Source organism: Rhinichthys klamathensis, unplaced genomic scaffold (assembly GCF_029890125.1).
Source record: "Rhinichthys klamathensis goyatoka isolate OS25496 unplaced genomic scaffold, OSU_Roscu_1.1 h1tg000114l_1, whole genome shotgun sequence".
In the NCBI taxonomy this organism is placed as follows: Eukaryota; Metazoa; Chordata; class Actinopteri; order Cypriniformes; family Leuciscidae; genus Rhinichthys; species Rhinichthys klamathensis.
Window position 1 is genome coordinate 3,096,190 of NW_026606651.1, and position 19,615 is coordinate 3,115,804.

Here is a 19,615-nt window from a genome sequence, read left to right on the forward strand (position 1 = left end):
GGTGAGTAATGTACCGATTTAAACCATAAATCGCATAAATAAACGATAAACCAATTTGCTTCTGCATCAAAGCTCAAAATAAAATAAAATAAAAAATATTAAGTTTTTTAAATAAAAAAATGGTTATTAACTGTATATTTTATCAAATATTTAATAAAATTCTACTAAAATGTTTTATATTAATAAATATAAAATGTATTTATTTTATAGAATATCCTAGGATGATTGCATGTCATAAAAAAAAAAACAAATAAAAAAAATACATTTATTTCTGTAAATATGTAAGTTAAAATAAAGAAATAATGTAAAGAAAGAAAGAAAAACTCTGGATTATGAAAGTCCTACCTTTATTTTGGACATTGTTTTAAAAGGACATTTCATTATTATTATTTTTTTTTTTTAACAGTTCCTCAATCACTTTCTCAAACAAAATTTCAAAAAAAAAAAAAATGTATATAGATATATATAGTCATGCAAATTTTTGGCATATCGGAAATTTTAAGAGCATCATGATATAATTTTCTTGACTTATCGCCTACTCCAAATGGGCGTGTTCTAGTTTCTCTCATGCATGGAGTCTCTAGCAGTGCAGACGGGGTGTGAGTGGATCATAAAGAATCTATATTGTGAGCGTGTGTGTGGGCATTGTTGCAGCTCTTTATGTTAAAACCTGCAACCGCTGAGCTGGTATACCTGACCTCACTAAGCCACCCATGGAAAGCACCGCTCGCTCCCCCTCAATCTCTCTCTCTCTCTTTCTCTCTCTCTATTCGTCTCTCTCTCTGTCGTTGTGTGCATGTAGGTGCTGTGGTTCACCTTCTCTAGTCCGTAAACAGGATGCTCGCTCGACCTGTGTGAATATGAAGTTGAGTGTGTGTGTGTGTGTGTGTTTTCACTAGTGTATGAGTATTGTGCCGTGTTTTGTCATTGTACTCACACTTTCCAGCAAGCCAAATTGCATATGTATTTATGGTGATTTAAGCCAATAAATCTCTTTCTGTAATTAAAGGGCCGGTGCAGTTTCTCAACAGGCGAACGGATGTTTTTGAATCAATAGTTACAGATATACTGCTGAAGCTGTGATAAAGATTGAACTAAAAAGAGAGGAAAAAATTAACTCTTTTGCTTGATGCATTAATGCACTTTTTCTCCCTGCTGTGCATTAAATGCAAACAAACACATGTAGCATCTTAACAACACAGCTAGCGGTGGATGACAAGTGGTTTTCTAGCCGTTTCAGATTACAGAAAACATCCCTTTTTTAAAGAAAAGTAAGATATTTGTCCATCTTCGGGAGGTTTTTGACTGACACAGGAAACCTGCTCTTTTTTTCATCTGCGCTTCTCCCTCTCCCTCGCTCTATCTCTGTCTTTCTTTCATGTGTATTTTCTCAGTACTGCTGTGGTGGGGCTTCGTTTCGAGAGCAGCCGTAAAGGTCAGAGTGATTGACAGTATTTTAGCAGCGTGCAGGGAGGGAGATGGAGGTAAATAAATGAAAGGAATGTAAATAAATAAATAAATAAAAAATAATCCAGTGAAAACCATGAGCAAACCATTCTTACCTAAGAAGGGATCAGTGTTTAACACAAGCATGCACACGTGTACAAATGTGTGAGTGTGTGTTTTAAAAGCTGGGAAACTGTAGGTGTAAAAGACCATTTTAGATTTATTTTTTTTCTAAACTTATGCATTATATATATATCTCGAACAGTGACTTGGCACCTAGAACCTAGGCACTCTCACTTCTTCGAAAAAGTACTGAGCCTAAAATAAGCAGCTTACTGTGTCCTCTTCTGTGGTTACCTTTGTCCATGAGCGTGAGAGTTATCACCAAAATAAAACAAAATGTAATAAAATGCAAATCCTCATTATAGATAATTGCATCATCACACAATCGGTGTGTGCATTTCAGCAGAATATGGTGATAACTGGCCACAAAACCACACACAATTTAATGCAAGCCGATGCATCATGACAGCACATTAGCGACACACACTTCCGCATCATCATCATTGAACAGTGATCTTGACCTTTTGGAATCCACCACCACAAACAAGCAAAGCTGGTAATAAATAATATCACTACACTGGCACAGCAATCGGTTAAATGTATGTATCTTACCGTAATAAACTTATGATTTGGTCAAAAATTCATTTAGTAGCTTTCAGTAAATAAACGCGTCTGAGAAAATGATTCATAGGCAAAATCAACCTATCAGTTGACCCTATGTTTACTTTCTTCACTGACAGACAAAAATGAAAAGCCTATATCAGTCAAAGCTCAGCTTTAGGAGGGGAAGAGACAGGGCACGATAAAAACAAAGAGAAAAAGAGTGTGATGCTGATGAGGAGAGAAAAATTATCAGCTGCCCACTATCCAAGTTTTTTTGGCCTTCAGAACATCTTAAAATGCACATATGTAGATCAGAGAAATCAAAATTTTCTCGGGGAGACTCCGATCCCCCCTATTTGCCCTACCTCACATTTGGGACCACAGTTATTATAAAACCGTGCCTTTGCATCGTAATGAAAATGGTTAATAGTGATCTTTAGATCCTAAACTAAAGTGTTACCTTTTTTTATAATTTAAAAAAAAATCATATTGGGGGCTTAGCCCCCCTAAAATGAAAATCCTAGTGACGCCCCTGGCGCTCGCAACTGAATCATCCATCCATTTTCCAAACCGCTAGTCCAATATAGCTACAGCATAATAACACACAGGTATAAATTCCTTTTTAATTGATTATAAAAAAATTAATCAAGATTTATACATGATAGTTTCCTTGGCAGAGTTCAAGATCAATCTTTTTCATTACTAGGCCTACTGAGGCTGCTTCAAATGATTATTAAACAGCACGCACAAAATATGCAAAAGTGCACTCTGGCGCTCTCAGTGTCCGAATTTACTCACTCGTTTAATTAATAATAATAATAATTCATCACATTTATAGCGCTTTTCTCAGCACTCAAAGTGCTTTACATAGAAGGGGGGAAATCTCCTCAACCACCACCAATGTGCAGCATCCCCCTGGATGATGCGACGGCAGCCATATTGCACCAGAACGGCTTATTGGTGGAGAGGCGATGGAGTGATGAAGTCAATCAGTCTATTTGGGGATGATTAGGAGGCCATGATGATGGACAGAGGCCAATAGGCAAATTTGGCCAGGATGACGGGGTTACACCCCTACTCTTTCAAAGGACTTTTTAATGACCACAATGAGTCAGGACCTCGGTTTAACGACTCATCATGACTCCTCCTACTGGATTATATTAGTGGAGTAAGGTAGGGAAGAGTGAATGACAGCGTAAGTGAGTTCGATTTGAAACAGTTGATCGGTTTGTGACATCAAAGTACAGTGAAACCGTCTGGTCTCTAATCGCTCTTGCGAGACTACACCGATAGGTCTGCGCAACACCGCTTCAAGTCGAACACACCGACCTAACCTATTGCTTTGCTCAAAGTTGCGTTGGATTTTCTCCGTAGCGTAAAGGGTAAGAGGCCCATCTATCACTGGTTTCCATGTTCGTAGAGTTAGTTTGTGGAGTAAATATATAGGCTATAAACTGTGTTTACACAGCTTTTTTTTTAAATGGCGGGTGCTGGTGTTTCGCGTGCGTTCGGCCAATCAGCGAACACTAACGTCACGGATAGTTCCTAAACTGCTGGTTTAGACCGACTCTGAAGTAGAAGCTAAATTAGTTCCTCCAAAAGGAGTTCCTAGAACTAAAATCGTTCCTAGTTCCTGCGGTGCGAACACTACAAAAAACGGGTACTTGCACCAATAGTTCTGGGAACTATGAAAAGGTTCCTCTGGTGGTTTGAAAGCCCCTATTGTAGCCAATCACAGACATATATGTTGAGCTCGTGAACCCAATGGTCAACCAGAGGTGTTTAAGACAAAATGCCCAAAATGCTAGTGGGGAAATGCTGGTATAGTCACATTTTTTACCGACTTGGAACCGAAGTCGGTACTTTTGACAACACTATGCTGGATAAGGATAAACTTGTCAGAGCTGTTGCTGCAAGTTTATATTGTAATGTTGTATTATTCAAATTTTTATTAAACATATATTATTGTTAAATATAACCGAGATTAATTCCAGTCGCATTCCATACAATGTTTTTGTCTGACTTTTTTCCTCATTGGGTGGGCGGCCTCCGACTGTTTTCACTGAATTGCTGAAAGGCCACCTCTGGATCACAGCAGAACATCACTGAGACATCTCTTCCTAATGTCAAGTCACCTTTATTTATATAGCGCTTTATACAATACAGGTTGTTTCAAAGCAGCTTTACAGTGATAACAGGGAAATTATGCATCTGGGCTGCTGTTCAGCTGAAGTCAGTTCAGTGTTGATTCAGTTCCGCTCTAAAGATCATCAATTATTAAATGACTTAATTTCATCTATAAAGCAGTTCTGCTTAATATCGTCATCGTCCAGTTCAGTTCAGTTCTCATACAACAGCGTCCGTAAAGTCGGATTAATAATATTGTTGAATATTAATTGATTCCTAATGTCATTATTTTGCGTTGTTTGTGGATTCCTTTGCGATTTGTTATTTCTAATTTCTTTATGTGACTCATTTTGAAAGGTTGTTCTGAGAATGTGACTAAAAGCAAAAGTAACAATTAGGAAGTGGAGTTATTCAGATGAATGGCATGGCTGTTTGTTGTGGCATTTTAAACGGCACTCATACACAAACGCGCGCACAATTAAACTGTGTTTAATGCGGTAACACCAGAGAAATGAAACTTTTTAATGTAGGGATGAGCCATGAAATCCTTACACAATATACAAAAACAGGATTTTAAATGGATCAAGTGAATAATAAATAGACTGTGATGTTGCGTCCCCAAATGGACTACATACATTGAAACTCAAGTTGTCCGGAGGAAATGCACTACAGAGTCGTGTCAGAAAACAGATAAACAGCCTTCTACACAGCCTAGCAAAATGTTTGTATTGTGTGGAGCGAGGGTGAATATCCCCGCCTCTGACAAACAGAAACAGGGGCCAAATATGGTTATAGAAATCGAGCTAATGCGAATTTCTCCGTTTTTCGCTCGTTGGTTTAAGAGCCGTCATGATTTGTCACATTCGGCAGTATTTAGTTAAGACTAGAGAGCAGTTCCTGAAGTCATTTCACAACAGGGTTTGGGAAGCTAGTTTGAAAGTGTAGCTTGCTTAAGTTACTCATAGCTTAAAAGTAGTCTTATACTAAATTAAATAAATAAATAAATGTATATACTCTACAAGCTACTAACAAACAGTATCTAACCACCCTGAAGCTACTAGACAATATCTTTTTAAATGTATGATTGCAATGATAGCTATGCATATTTTTCTGGCTCAAAAACAATGAAGGGATTTGAATGAATGAGATTAAAACGTTCATTTGACTGTTTTTGATGTGCATCATATTTGCTCCAGCCGCTATATGTTCCATGCGCACTTAAAATAAAACGATTTTCTCTCTAAATATGATTAATTGATTATATTTAAATCATTTTTGATCTTTACGCTAAAGCTAACTCATGATGCTTCTGGTTTATGACCTACTGCATCTTTTGCTTGTATAGTATGTATACCGGTGTACATAGTGTCTAGTGTAAATAATTTTTTGTTCATAAGCGTATGGTACCAGTTTTAATCATCTTTTGTTCATAACAGTATTTATACTAATTTGAACCATCTTTTGTTTGTAATCATATGTATACTAGTTTTTTGTAAACATGTACTACTAGTAGCCTATACTAGTTTAAATAATCTTTTGTTTGTATACTTATACTAGTTTGAATCATCTTTTGTTGGTATGTTTCATCTTTTACACGCATACACTAGTTTAAACGATATTCATTCATCTTTTCTTTGCAAACAGATGTATTTTAGTTTTAATCGTCTTTTTTTAAAAGGTTTGCTAGGTTTAATCTTTTTTTTCATAATGGTGTATACTAGTTTTAATCATCTTTTGTACGTAGCAGCATAGCTTCAAAAACTAGCATAGCGCAAACTAGCATACTAGTTTATAACCATATGTATACTAGTTTAAATGATATATTAATTTCACTAAACTTTTGTTTACAACTGTATACTATTAGTTTAAATCATTGTTTGTTTGTAGCCATATGTATAGTACACTGTAAAAAAATATTGTGACTTTAATGGTAAAATACTGTAAAGATGTGACCTGTTATTTATTTATTTAACAGTAAGTTTCCTTACTACAGTATGTACGGTGTATGTATGTCTCATCACCACTGGTTTTTAGTGGTTGTCAGTGTCAGCTGCCAGTGTTTTACCATAAATTGCACCTTTTTTTTTTTTTACAGTGTAGTTTTAATAAACACATGTATATGCAGACATAACATACAAACTGCAAACAAGTTATTGTACAATGTGTTGATGTTCAGTGATAATGGAGAACCTGAAATTGAACAAGAAACATGGATGTCGACAGTTTAAGACATATTAACATCCAGCAATTTGTAATAAATCTTAGTTGACAGAGAAGCTGATTGGTGTGTGGTTCGTGAATCTCCACAACCTCGACGCTGATTCTCGGAAACCGTCTTCTTGAGTATTAAATATATTATAGAAATGCTTTTGTGGAATTTTTTAGGAGTTTAGTAGCTTTAATGCATTTGCCTTGGCGAACAACATTGGAGAAGAGAAACAAGTCATCTGCTTTACGGTGTGTGTGTGTGGTGTTTAATACTTCAATAACTTCTTGTTCTCCTGGAATTAGAGCAGAAGTGTGCAAACATGTGGATGTGAATGAGTCAGTGGTGTTTTCTCCTCTCCTCTCTGTGTGAGGGTTGACTGCGATTCAGAGAGGAAGGCTTGTAGTATTACGGCACCGTTACTTTGGCAGAAGCCAGAGCGTGTGAAGCTATTTTAAGCCGTGATTTTTAGCCTGACTCACTCAAAATGACAGATTTTGTTTGAGAGAGAAAGAGCTAAATTCTCAATCTGGTGTGTCAGAACTGACGGGATACATGCTGGAAATTCCTGCAGCTCAAAGCGTCCGGATTCATTTGCAGCTCTCGCAACTTCCCGGAATCCGCTCTCATTTTTTTCCCAAGGAGATTTAGTGTGTGTGTGCATGTGTGTATGTACTGTAGGCGTAGGTCGAAGGTTTCAGATCACGGGTCGAAGCTCTAGTCTCTCTTAATTTCCAGATGAACATTCTTCGCTAATCCCAGTAGAACAAGAAAATCGTCCCCCTCTTGTTTCCCTCTCTCTGCTCAAAACACACACACTGGACGACATTCATGAAGTGTGTCATGCACTGGAAATGAATGTTTTATCATCATTTGTCAGACTATTTGAGTGGTATATTATTATGTTTTATTGACCTGTAAAGAAAATTGTTGGGTTTTGTTTCAGTATGAGAGTCCAAATCACGGTGTAAAATCTTACATTTACTTTTATTCATATAGCAGACATTTTTATGAGCAACTCACAAATGAGAATAATGTAAGCAGAAGTGATCAATTCAAGCTACTGCACAACATTGAAATATGCATTTAAAGTATAAAGACATTACACAGGCACAATATAAACAGTAAAGGAGATTTTGGAACTTGTAAATGTTTCTAAAGACGTGATGTAATTGTTATATGGTTATATAAAGAAGTTTTGTTGCTTTGTTTGTGTTTCAGGACTACAAAACGCCAAAGCTTACCGTACACTGTTCGGACATCAAAGAGATCCGACGCTGTAATCGCCTTGAGATGCCAGACAATATGAACACATTTGTCTTAAAGGTGAACGAAGACACACACTGGTTCATTTCATTGAAAAAAAATTATATATTGACAAGGGCGATTCATTTGGATGGTTTTAGGCCGTTTTAAGGTGATCAACTTTGGCTTGATCTTCATAGTGCACGTCCTGTTTTCAAAATGTTTTTAGTGAAAATTTTAGTAAATATTGCATGCAAAAAATGTTGAGTTAAATTGATTCAATTCATATATTATTATGGAATATATACAGTGGGGTCCAAAAGTTTTTACACCTTATTGAAATTTATAGGACTTTCATGTTTTTTAACCTTATTATTATGAATGAATATGAAATATTTCAGATGATGCAGTATTTCTAGGTGACTAATCAAATGTAAGTAAATGAGTGTCATTGATCAGGTGACTTTTTGTACAGACAGCCAGATTATCTTTCTTTGAAGCTCAGGATGCTTCTTTGAACAAAATCAAATCATGATGGAGAAACATGGTCATCATGTTTTACAATAAAAAAAAATACATTTGAAAATTGCAAAACAGAACCATTTTCACCATTGGTCTCAGATTTTTTTTGTAGATACAGTATATCTGATTTTAGAACGGGTTTATAAACGTGCACATACAGTATTTTCACAGTAATATACTGTATTATAGTATTTTCACAAACCAAAATGTTTGGCTTTTTGCGAATCCAAGTTCTATTTCGTTGTCTCAAATGAAAAAACATCTAGCACATAAAAGTTTATACCTGTTTTAATCTGTCTCAGGTTAATGCTACTTCTTGGGAGTCTCGTCGTTTCAGAGCTGGAAAGGAGAGCTTAGTCTTTGATTTAGATTTTTTTATTTTTGCTGAAGTCGTCATGATTAGTGGTCGACCAAAATGGGTTTTCCTTTGGTCTATGCTGATATCTAGAGAGCAAGGTGGCTGACAGCCGATGTAAAGCAGATGAGTAGTTGATGGCAGCGCTCTGTGGTGTGACGTGCTATTATCTATCTAAAACTATTCAAACAATCTTTACAATTACTATGCATGCAATTATTTATGGCCTCATGTTAATTGAGAGATACATGGAATAGTAGTTGTTATATATTTAAATAAAAGTAATTAAAATGGTGAAAAATTGTGAATTTATATTTATTTATTTATATATGTGACTAGCTTGTCACCATTTTCTACCAGTTATTAAATTATATTTATTTATTTATCTATTTATGTATTTATTTTTATTTGTTTATATATATGTGTGTGTGTGTGTGTGTATATATATATATATATATATATATAAAGCTGTCTTATATATATATATATATATATATATATAATATATTAAAGTAAATCAAACTATAAATAAATAGTAATTTAATAACTGTAGAAAATGGTGTGTCAAGCTAGTCACATAAATAAATGTATTAGAATTTATTACTTATTATTATTATTATTTTTGTTTTATTTTTTATTGTAGCAAATGAGTTATTTTTTCAAATCTCACTTCAAATTCAATTAAAAATATCGTAAAACTGGACATGCCATTATTCTTTGGCAAAGCTGTCTTGAAACTGACACAACTCAACTACGGTTCATTAACTGATGCTGACAATCACAAAATTATCAGCCAAGTTCATTTCTAAATCTTTTTTCTTCTTGTGTTCTCTCCGTTTTCTCTCTCTCTCTCTGCTCAGGTTACTGGCCATCCACGTAGTTTTATATTTGAGGCGGATAATGAGCAGCGGGTGAGCTCTTGGACCACAGAGCTCAGAGAATGCATCACCAGCGGGTGAGAGCAGTGCTTTCTGCATTTCACTAAACTTACTTCTGAAGATTCCAGACATCTGCAAAAGTTCCTGACATTCCCCTACTGAGAAAACCCACTCACTTCCTCTTACACACACACACGCACACACACACACACACACACACACACACACACACACCGACACACAGACACACACACACACACACACACACACACGCACAGACACACACACACACACACACACACACACACACACACACACACACACACACACACACACACACACACACACACACACACACACACACACAGACAGACACACAGACACACACAGACACACACAGACACACACAGACACACACACACGCACACACACACACAGACACACACACGCACGCACGCACGCTCACACATATTAGGTTTTCAGGTTTTATGGGGACATTCCATAGGCGTAATGATTTTAAAACCGTAAAAACTATATATTCTATTCCCTAAACCTACCAATAACAGAAAACCTTCTGCATTTTTTACACAAATCATCACTTAGTATGATTTATAAGCTGCTTTCCTCATGGGGACCAATAAAATACCCCACAAGGTCAAGGATTTTGCTATCTTTATGGGGACATTTTGTCCCTACAACATAGGGTTTACCAGGACTGCACACACACATGCGCACACACACAGGGTTACAAACAGCTCTATTTTAACAAGACTCAACTTTGTACCAAAGAAATCCACAGAGTTTAGTTTCTCATGCATTGTAGTAGTTTAAAAAAAAAATCTTAATATAGATATCAGACTGTTTGTTTACTTGCAGACGTGTCCGTATATACCATCTGTGTGTATGTCTGTCATAGAAGGTGTGTCTGTGTGTGTGTGTGTGCACGAATGTTTCATTTCCTTTTATTGGTGTGAGGGTACTGAGAACTCAAGCCTGTGTGAATATATCAATGTGAGTTTTAGGAAGAGAGAGAGAGTGAGGTCTTCCTGTTATTCTGATTACTAAGAATCTCAAGAACTCGACTCAGCACATCTCATGGCCTCCTTTCTCTCCATGCCCCCTGCTCTCTCGGTTTCTTTGCCTTGTTTTATTTTTCTTAGTTTTTTTTTTTTTTTTTTACCTTTACCCTTTTTTTTCTTTTTTTTTTTTGCTTGTCCAAGAATTACAAGACACATTTCCTGACTCGAACCAAAAGCTTTTGTGCTGCTCTCTCCCGCAACTTCCCCAAACGCCCCTCCCCGAGTCTTGCTTCTGCTCTCTTCCTCTGTTCTTTCCTTCATTTCGTCCCTGTAGGTTTCAAAGCGACGTCTGTTTTTCTGTCTAACACACATACACAGGGGCTGGACAATGAAACTGAAACACTGGCCAGTATAGTGTTGAAGGTTTCACGTATATATATTTGCGCGGCCTGGTGGCCAATCATCACTGATTATACATTCCACCAGTAAGAGTAGAGTGTGAGGATTAACATCAGAGCAATCCACCTTATTCCTGACGACCTTACTGCGGTTTGAATTATGGGTGGCACTTCCGGTTTGGGGAACTTCCATTCAAAAAGGCTGAAACGAATCATTTCAAATCGTAAGGTTGCCCTTCAAATAAAGCCGATCCGTCAGTTTGACTGGATGAGCTGTCGATTTTCCTTCATGATTTATATTCAGACATCATGAGAATAATGTTATACTTGGTGTTTTAACGTGACATGTTATAACAAGATTATCTATGGCAAGAGCTCTTTTCAGTCGCTGCTTTCTTTTCCTCATGATGATTTTTATTGTTTCCTTTGCAATCCGCTGTAAAAGTATGAAAAAAGTACAACATATACGGCACATTTGTGGTCTGTTCTCCCGAATTTAATTTACGATAATAATTCACTGGAATGCACGAAGAATCTCTCGTTATTCTCACGTTTCTTTCCAGGTTTGTTTTCACAGGTAAATGCAATTTATAATCAGTCAAAATGACGCAAATCACTTTGATATAGTGTCACGTAATGGTGAAGTTAATGAACATTTTTGATTAAGGCTTGTTATACAATATTGCCTACTACAGTGATATTTAACCAAAGACTCGCGCTTTTGGGGCTATTTTTGGTCTGTTGAAAGTAGGCTACCTTGTTGATTCTTTTAAACTTTTAAATTTCATTTTAATGTTCGATGGTTGAAGGGTGAGTCGATTAATGTCATCTCATTGTGACACTTTTTTAACGTATTGCGTTCATAGAGCGAGCCTTCAGTGATTGTTTACAGCTTAACGGAAGTTACACCCATAATTCGCGCAAAGCGTCATGGGGCGTAGGAATAAGGTGGATAGCACAGCTGTACATAAAATATTGCAGTTTTCACACAACATAATGGGAGATATACCAGAGTTCAGAAGAGGACAAAGTGTTGGTGCTCGTCTCGCTGGCTCATCTGTGACCAGGACAGCAAGTCTTTGTGGTGTATCGAGAGCTCTGGTATCGAGGGTAATGCTGGCATATCTCCACATAGGAGAACCGCATCCAACAGGAGTAACTGTCGACGCTTGAGGAAGCTGTCCTGTCTGAAAGGGATGTCCAGTTACTAACCCAGAGTGTATCCAAAAACCCACAGCTGCTCAACTCCACAGAGTCCATATTCATGGTCGGGATGCTATAGCCAAACCTTTGGTCACTCTTGCCAATGCCAAATGTCGGTTTCATTGATGCCAACAGTGTAAATCTTGGGCTTAAACATGTTTTGTTCTCTGATGGGTCCACGTTCACTGTCTTTCCCATTTCCGTGGGAGTTACGGTGTGGAGAATCCCCAAAGAGTCTGAACACCCGAACTGTTGATGCCCAGAGCGAAACACGACGGTGGATCAGTGATGTTTGAGCTGTAATATCATGACATTCCCGACTGTGCTTGATGGACTACCGAACCATTCTGAAGGACCATGTGCACCTAATGTTTTAAACATTGTACCCTGAAGGTGGTGCCGTGTATCAGCATGATAATGTACCAACACACACAGCAAGACTTGTGACAGAATGGTTTGATGAACATGAAAGTGAAGTTGAACATCTCCCAAGGCCTGCACAGTCACCAGATCTAAAGATTTATGAGCCACTTTGTCAGAAAACGTGACTGACCGCTGTTCTGGGAGAGGAATGGCTCAGAATCCCTCTGGCCACTGTGAAGGACTTGTATCGGTCATTCCCAAGACAAACTTGGCCACAAAAGGAAGCCCTATATATATATATATATATATATATACCATGTTAAATTCTTTAACATCTCTGTTTTGATTATTTGAAGAAATTTTACACAATTTAATTAAAAATGCAAATAACTTTCTATTTAAGCACATTTAATATGTGCGACAAAAGTGTAGTTTTAGGGCCTCTTATGGATCGCAAAAAAAAAAAAACATTTTATGTTACCAGGTGTGTTTGTTTTAAAAAGTTTCGCTTTTTTAGTCATCAAACAATGTGGACGTACCTTAGCATATGTGATGTGATGTTATTGACTGTGTGACATTGTGGGACCTCTTCATCATGCGATTAAAGAAGTTCATAGATGTTTATGAGAGTGTGTGTGTGTGATTCCAGGTCAGATAGTGTGGATGGAGAACCGTTTCCTGTTAGTGACTCGCTGAATGCAGTTCGCAGAGGGAGCACAGAGCCCAGTGGCCCGGGTGAGTCACGCACATACACACACAAACACACATACACACTCTCTCTTCCTGTCTTCTGTTTTTCTCTCTTACTTGTATTAATGCAAGTACTTTAAACAGCTTTGAAAGCATTTGTTATCAACTCGATCAAAACGGATCTTAATAACTGGTGTGAATGGGTCCAAAACTCTCAATTTTTGTATTCTTTATTGTTCATATGTTTTAGTTATACAGTTTAAACAGTGTCACAGTTACATTCGCTGAATAGATCTCCACTGCAACACGTTTTTCATTCATTTTTATAAACTAACATTTGAGATGAAACTATTTTGCATGATAATCGACTGCTTGCTTTAGGTAGAAAATCAGATGAGTCATATTCAGATGTCTGTAAACATACTGTCTCGTGTGCCTCCACAGGCTCTCTGGGATTTGGACTCACAGAGCACGCCTACAATAAAACGGATCACTTCCTGTCCTCTTACCCATGGTTCCATGGGCCCATATCACGTGTGCGGGCTGCCTACCTTGTACAGCATGCCGGGGTCAGCGGTCATGGGAACTTCCTGGTGAGACAGAGCGAGACACGGAGAGGAGACTATGTCCTCACGTTTAACTACCAGGGCAGAGCAAAGGTAAGGAACTCAACATCATCATTATCATGAATATTATTTTCATTAGGGATGTTCAGTATATCAGTGACCAAATTGGTATTGTTTAAATGTATTATTATTATTTTATATATTGTATTTAAGAATGTTTTTTGTTTATTTTAAAGGCATCCTGTTTAGGCGACTATTGGAAGCAAATAATATCAGGGCTTATTATTTCATATTGAGTCAGTATAATGTATATCTGTGCGTTTTAAAAGCATTAAACAATTATTAATCTTTTTTTCTTTTTTTTACTGTACATTATACTGTTTTGTGAAACACACACACACACACTCAAAAAAGCCAGAATTTGTTTTATTTAATTTATATTTTCAATTTAATTTATAAAACTGTATCCCACAATGCAGTGCTCAACTTATTCTTCCATCTCTGTTTTATTATTATTAGACATTTTACACACATTTTAAATAAAAATGCAATTTCTATTTAAGTGCATTTAATATTTTATTAATTCAAATAATTATATTTACTTAAATATAAATGCATTAAAGTAATGTAATATTTTATAATTAAAACAATTATATTCACTTAAATAGAAAACAGCATTTTAAAACTATTAAAATAACATTTTCTATTTTATCACTATTCACATCAATATTACTGTTGCAATTCTTTTTCTATGTTTATGTCAGTATTTATAATGCATTTTCCACTGTTTTTCAAAATAAATGTCTTTCTATTTAAGTGCATTTAATATTTTATTAATTCAAATAATGATATTTACTTAAATCTAAATGCATTAAAGTAATGTAATATTTTATTAATTAAAACAATTATATTCACTTAAATGTAAATACATAATTTTAATGTAAGCATTTAAAAAAATTATTAAAATAACATTTTCTATTTTATCAATATTACTGATGCAATTTTTTTTCTATGTTTATGTCAGTATTTATAATGCATTTTCCACTGTTTTTCTTCCTCTGCAGCATTTACGTCTATCTTTAACCGAATGGGGTCAGTGTCGTGTGCAGCACCTGCGTTTCCCATCAGTCTTGGACATGCTGAATCACTTCCGCAACTGTCCGATCCCACTGGAATGTGGCACCGCATGTGACGTTATGTTGGCCAATTATGTGCGGGTAAACCCCACTCACACAGGTGAGACTAGAGATATTTACACATGTAAATATATACAGTATAGCACAGCTTTTTAGCCGGTGTTACGAAACCCTGCTCCTAAGCTGTGCAGTGTGAAACCATGCAGTGTTAGAATGTTATTACTAGATGCTTAACAACCGACAACCAATCACATGCCTCATATTCTCGATTGATGTGAAGAAGAGACCGTTTCATTATCTTTATAGTCCATTAGTACAGTCTGCTAGAGGACAACAGATCGCAGTTGATCCGTGATCCGTACGGACGAGGCCCCACGGTTCGGCACGCATGTGAATCACGGATTAATTGTCAAGTTTAACCATCGTAGAGTGAAAGTTTATCATTTGCAGGTTTTTTTTTTCTTGACAATTTGCACATTCAAGAGATTTTAAACCATTCAAGCGCAAGAAGAGGTGACAGAGCACCGAATTGATTCCTCTTTCACGTCTCCTTGCGCTTGAACGGACACATACACATCAAATTGTTAAAATACCCGTCTCAGCAAGCATTTTGTTTACGCAGTCGGTTATGTCTTAAGTGAACGTAAACAGTTGAGAGAAATCAGATGTGTATCAGTTCATTGATCCGCTCATTATGTCTTAAAGTGACAGCAGCCTATATAAATCGGCTGCTGTCTGTCATTTAACGTTAATTAAACAACAAAACACAAAGATTAATCTATATTTAATTTATACAGTGACCTCTATAGTGTTATATTACAATTTACTGATTACATTTCTGTTCCTGAATACTACTGTTTTAACTTTATTTGTAACTGTATTATATTGTATATGTAATTGGTGTAAATGTTCTTATTTTATTACTGACTTTTATCTTTAATGTTTAATTATTATTATTTTTTGCTGTGGTATCGATGTACTTAAAGTGGTCTTTAAGTAATAAATGAAAAGCAAAGTTGCATTGCCCCCATTCCCCTTTTTTTTTTTTTGCTGATCCGAAAAAATGATCCAATCCGTGACAAAAAAACTGTACTATGATCCGAAGCGTGAGTTTAGTGATCCATTGCACCACTATAGTCTGCAGTGTATAATATAAAGACGTGCAATATTAGTGCTTTTATATAAACAGGTCGCACACGTCTCTCCTCCAATCAATACCAATGACACCGCAAATATGCAAATGAGGCGTTAACCCAGGGTTTAGGAATGTACAGTGTGAAAACCGAGGATTAATTGTTAACCCCGGGTTAAATTATGAGCATTGTGAAACATGGAGGAAGATAGTGCAGGATTAGTGCAATTGATAATGCATTAATGCTTAATGCAAGCAATATAACATAAGTGCCGCCACGTGGAGTTCTGGAGGGGGGGGGGGGGGGGAAGTCACTTAAGCATCATTTTGCACATACAATAAAGTGCAACAGATGTTTTCTTAGTAGACAACTTGATTTGAATCACTTCTGAGTCATTTTTATAGTTTGATGTAAACCATCTGATCGTAATTGTCATTGGCCAACTGGCAAGTAAACATGTTTGATTTATTCACCAAAGCCAATTTTTTCACATATTTGGTGCTTGGCAAGAATAAATTTTGGGCTTATGTGTAATGTAATATATTGTAATGTAATGTGTGTAAACCACATTAAATAGCATAATAAAAATGTTTAAATAATCTTTGGATAGTTTATGTGATCATACACTGTCTGTCACCTGCCCGTAAACGGGCAACCTAAATTTACTTCACTATATTACTATATTACTATTAAATCCTAATCTAGTCATGACAAACTATATATCGTTGGAAAGGTCTAAGACTCCTTAATAGATATTTTAGCCATGTTTTTTTCTTACAAATTAAGTATGAACAGTAATATATGAATTTATGACAAGAGTGAACCTCAAAAAATCAACTTCATTACAGGAGTTTCTGACCTTTGTCACAAAAAGTTGACGCACACACTTTTAATAATTGAAACTTTGGTTTTTAATGCTAAAAGTTCATAATAAAACATAATCTAGTATTTGTCAATAAAAAAAGATAAAATTATATTTTAAAAAGTAAAGTAAAAAGTCCTCTAAAAAGTATAATATATATATATATATATCATTTTTTATTATTATTATATCACATATTTTAGTAGTTATCATAAATTAGGTGTCATTTGAAAGCTTACGAACTCAGAATTAATCCTGTGAAAACCGTTTTGAAATTGGACGTTGCGTTACCATAGAAACGGTATTTTTTTATTAGGCCCCTCCCCTTTTGAGCATCATCTTTCATAATTTATTATCAAAATGTTCTAATCTTGACAAAACACATATTGTCAGAAAGGTCTGAGTCTCAAGGTTCCATATTTAGTGACAGAAGTGATATTTGGATAGAAATTTATTAATTTGTTATGGCAGAATGCATACAATTAAATTCAATGGAATGCAAAAGCACCCGGTGGGTATTTTTGGTATTACGCCTAAACAAAATCTCATGGGAACTTCAATGTTTGTGATATCAACTTCAAATTTGGAACACAACATGGTTAGATATATGGCTTTGACTTTCTGTCATTTTTAGGCTGAAACCTATATTTATTTATTTATTTATTTTAATAAAAGAAAAAAAATATATTTTATTATATTTTCATAACAATAAACTTAAACTTCAATAACTTTTAAATAATGTAATTCTATTAATTTATTCCACTTCAGCAATAATCTGCCAAGAGTCTTCTTTTAAAAGAGACCAACCGTAAGTCTTTAGTACACAGGCTTCATGAATTACAACCGTTTAAGTTTGAGTAGTGCATTTTCACATCTACGCTCAAAAAGGCGGGTGACAGCTAAAGGGTTAAATGTCAGTAACAAAGGCGATATTTATTGCAGTGTTAAAATATAATAGAAAATAGATTAAATGAAATATTGCATAGCAGTTATTGATCTGTAAATGTTCAGGCAGATGAAAACATGCATACAATTTCTTTTTTGTCTCTGTCTGTCGCACACTCAGAGCTCGGCAGGAGCGTTTCCCTCTTGTGCTTTGTGGTTTAGAAGGGTTTTAGTAGTTCTGAGAGACCTGACACAAGGAAACATGCACTCTCTCAAACACACACACACGCATCCATACACTTTTATGCATCACTAATCATCACGACTACAGACTAACCTGCCATCAAGTCTCTGTTTCCTGCTGTCCCATCCTCACAAGCTGTAGTAATGTGGTCAAGCACAAACACACACTTACACAAAGCCTAATAGCATTTTTTATCACACACATTTACTAACATGCTCTATTTTGTGCTCATAGTTCAATACACTTCAAGCACACACACTCTTACTGTTATACTTGCAGAGGGTGCAGATGTTGTAAATGTGAAGACGATGCCCTCTATGGGATACAGGGAGCATTGTATGGTTATTGAGGAAATATTATTAAATCCAAGAAATAAAATGCTGTCAAAACTAGTCAATCTATTTATGTGCATAACTGTAGTATACTCTACCATTCAAAAGTTTGAGATGGGTAAGATTTTTAACAAAGCCTCTTATGTTCACTAAGGCTACAATTTTTTTTTTTACTACTTTCTTACTGTATTTTACATCTTACATTAAATATTTCCTCGATAACCATACAATGCTCCCTGTATCCCATAGAGGGCATCGTCTTCACATTTACAACATCTGCACCCTACAAAGATTGACAGATTTGACATGCAAAGCTGTATTTTCAGCATCATTACTCCAATCTTCAGTGTCACAAGATCCTTCAGAAATCATTCTAATAATCTGATTTCATAACATTTATTAAAATGATGAAAACAATATTCAAAACAGTTGTGCTGTGCTGTGGAAACTGATAAACATTTGTTCAGGATTCTATAGAAAGTTCAAAAGTATATATTTGATTTGAAATAGAAATATTTAGTAAAATTATAAATGTCTTTACCGTCACTTGTGATCAATCTAATGCATCCTTGCTAAATAACAAAAGTCGTTGTTTTTTCCCAACAAAAGTAATATTTAAAAATGCGTTATTTAGAGATGTTCAGCTCTAGAAACTACTTGTGAATGTCATTTTTTGTTTCAATTTGTAAAAGTCAGAAAATTCATAGAAAGTAATTGGTCAAAAGGTGTGAACTGAATTTTACGAATAAAAATGTACTTCTGTAGTGTAGTGTTCGTCATCATAGGCAGATGGAGCGATTTGTGGTTCTACATGTATGTGTTCATCGAACCTTTATGAAAACTTCATCTAGCTTTTAAGACTAACTCAAATTAAACCGAAAACCAATCATTTTTTTGATAACTGTAATAACTGTTGCGCTGATGAAGTGTTTTGTCTGTTCCATCTCTCTAGGTCAGAGTTCGGCCGTGGGATCTCCGGTGTTGGTGCCCTTCTCTCGCTGGAGCTCAGAGCCGAGTCTGGCTCACTGTAGCCCGGATTCGTGCCCTCACATGGCCCAGTCGTGTTCGCCCCCCTCAGCGTTAGTCGAGCTCCCGCACCGCGCGCCCCCTTCCCTTCCAGATCGTCCCGTTCCCGTTCCCCTGCGCCGGAGCGAGTCAGTGGGCCGCAGAAACCTGCTCCGCCACCCCAACCCACTGCCGCCCCTCCTGCCCAACCGGGACTCTGACTACGAACTGGAGCCGCTGGACAGGGGGCGCAAGAGAGCCATCGACAACCAGTACATGTTCTTCTGACAGAGACGGGATGAAAAAGCGAACAGAAGCCGCCGCGGATGAAAAG

General features: G+C 36.3%; 1 protein-coding gene across 1 annotated transcript in view; it reads left to right on the plus strand.

The window, feature by feature from the left end:
* Positions 1–19,615, plus strand: part of sh2b3 (SH2B adaptor protein 3) — a 46,281-nt gene extending 26,666 nt beyond the window's left edge. Inside the window, exons 3-8 of the mRNA XM_056254802.1 lie at positions 7,667–7,771; positions 9,428–9,522; positions 13,078–13,163; positions 13,563–13,777; positions 14,749–14,920; positions 19,229–19,615. Of these exons, the coding sequence (XP_056110777.1) occupies positions 7,667–7,771; positions 9,428–9,522; positions 13,078–13,163; positions 13,563–13,777; positions 14,749–14,920; positions 19,229–19,569 (1,014 nt within the window). The 3' untranslated portion in view covers positions 19,570–19,615. The remainder of the gene's footprint in view (positions 1–7,666; positions 7,772–9,427; positions 9,523–13,077; positions 13,164–13,562; positions 13,778–14,748; positions 14,921–19,228) is intronic.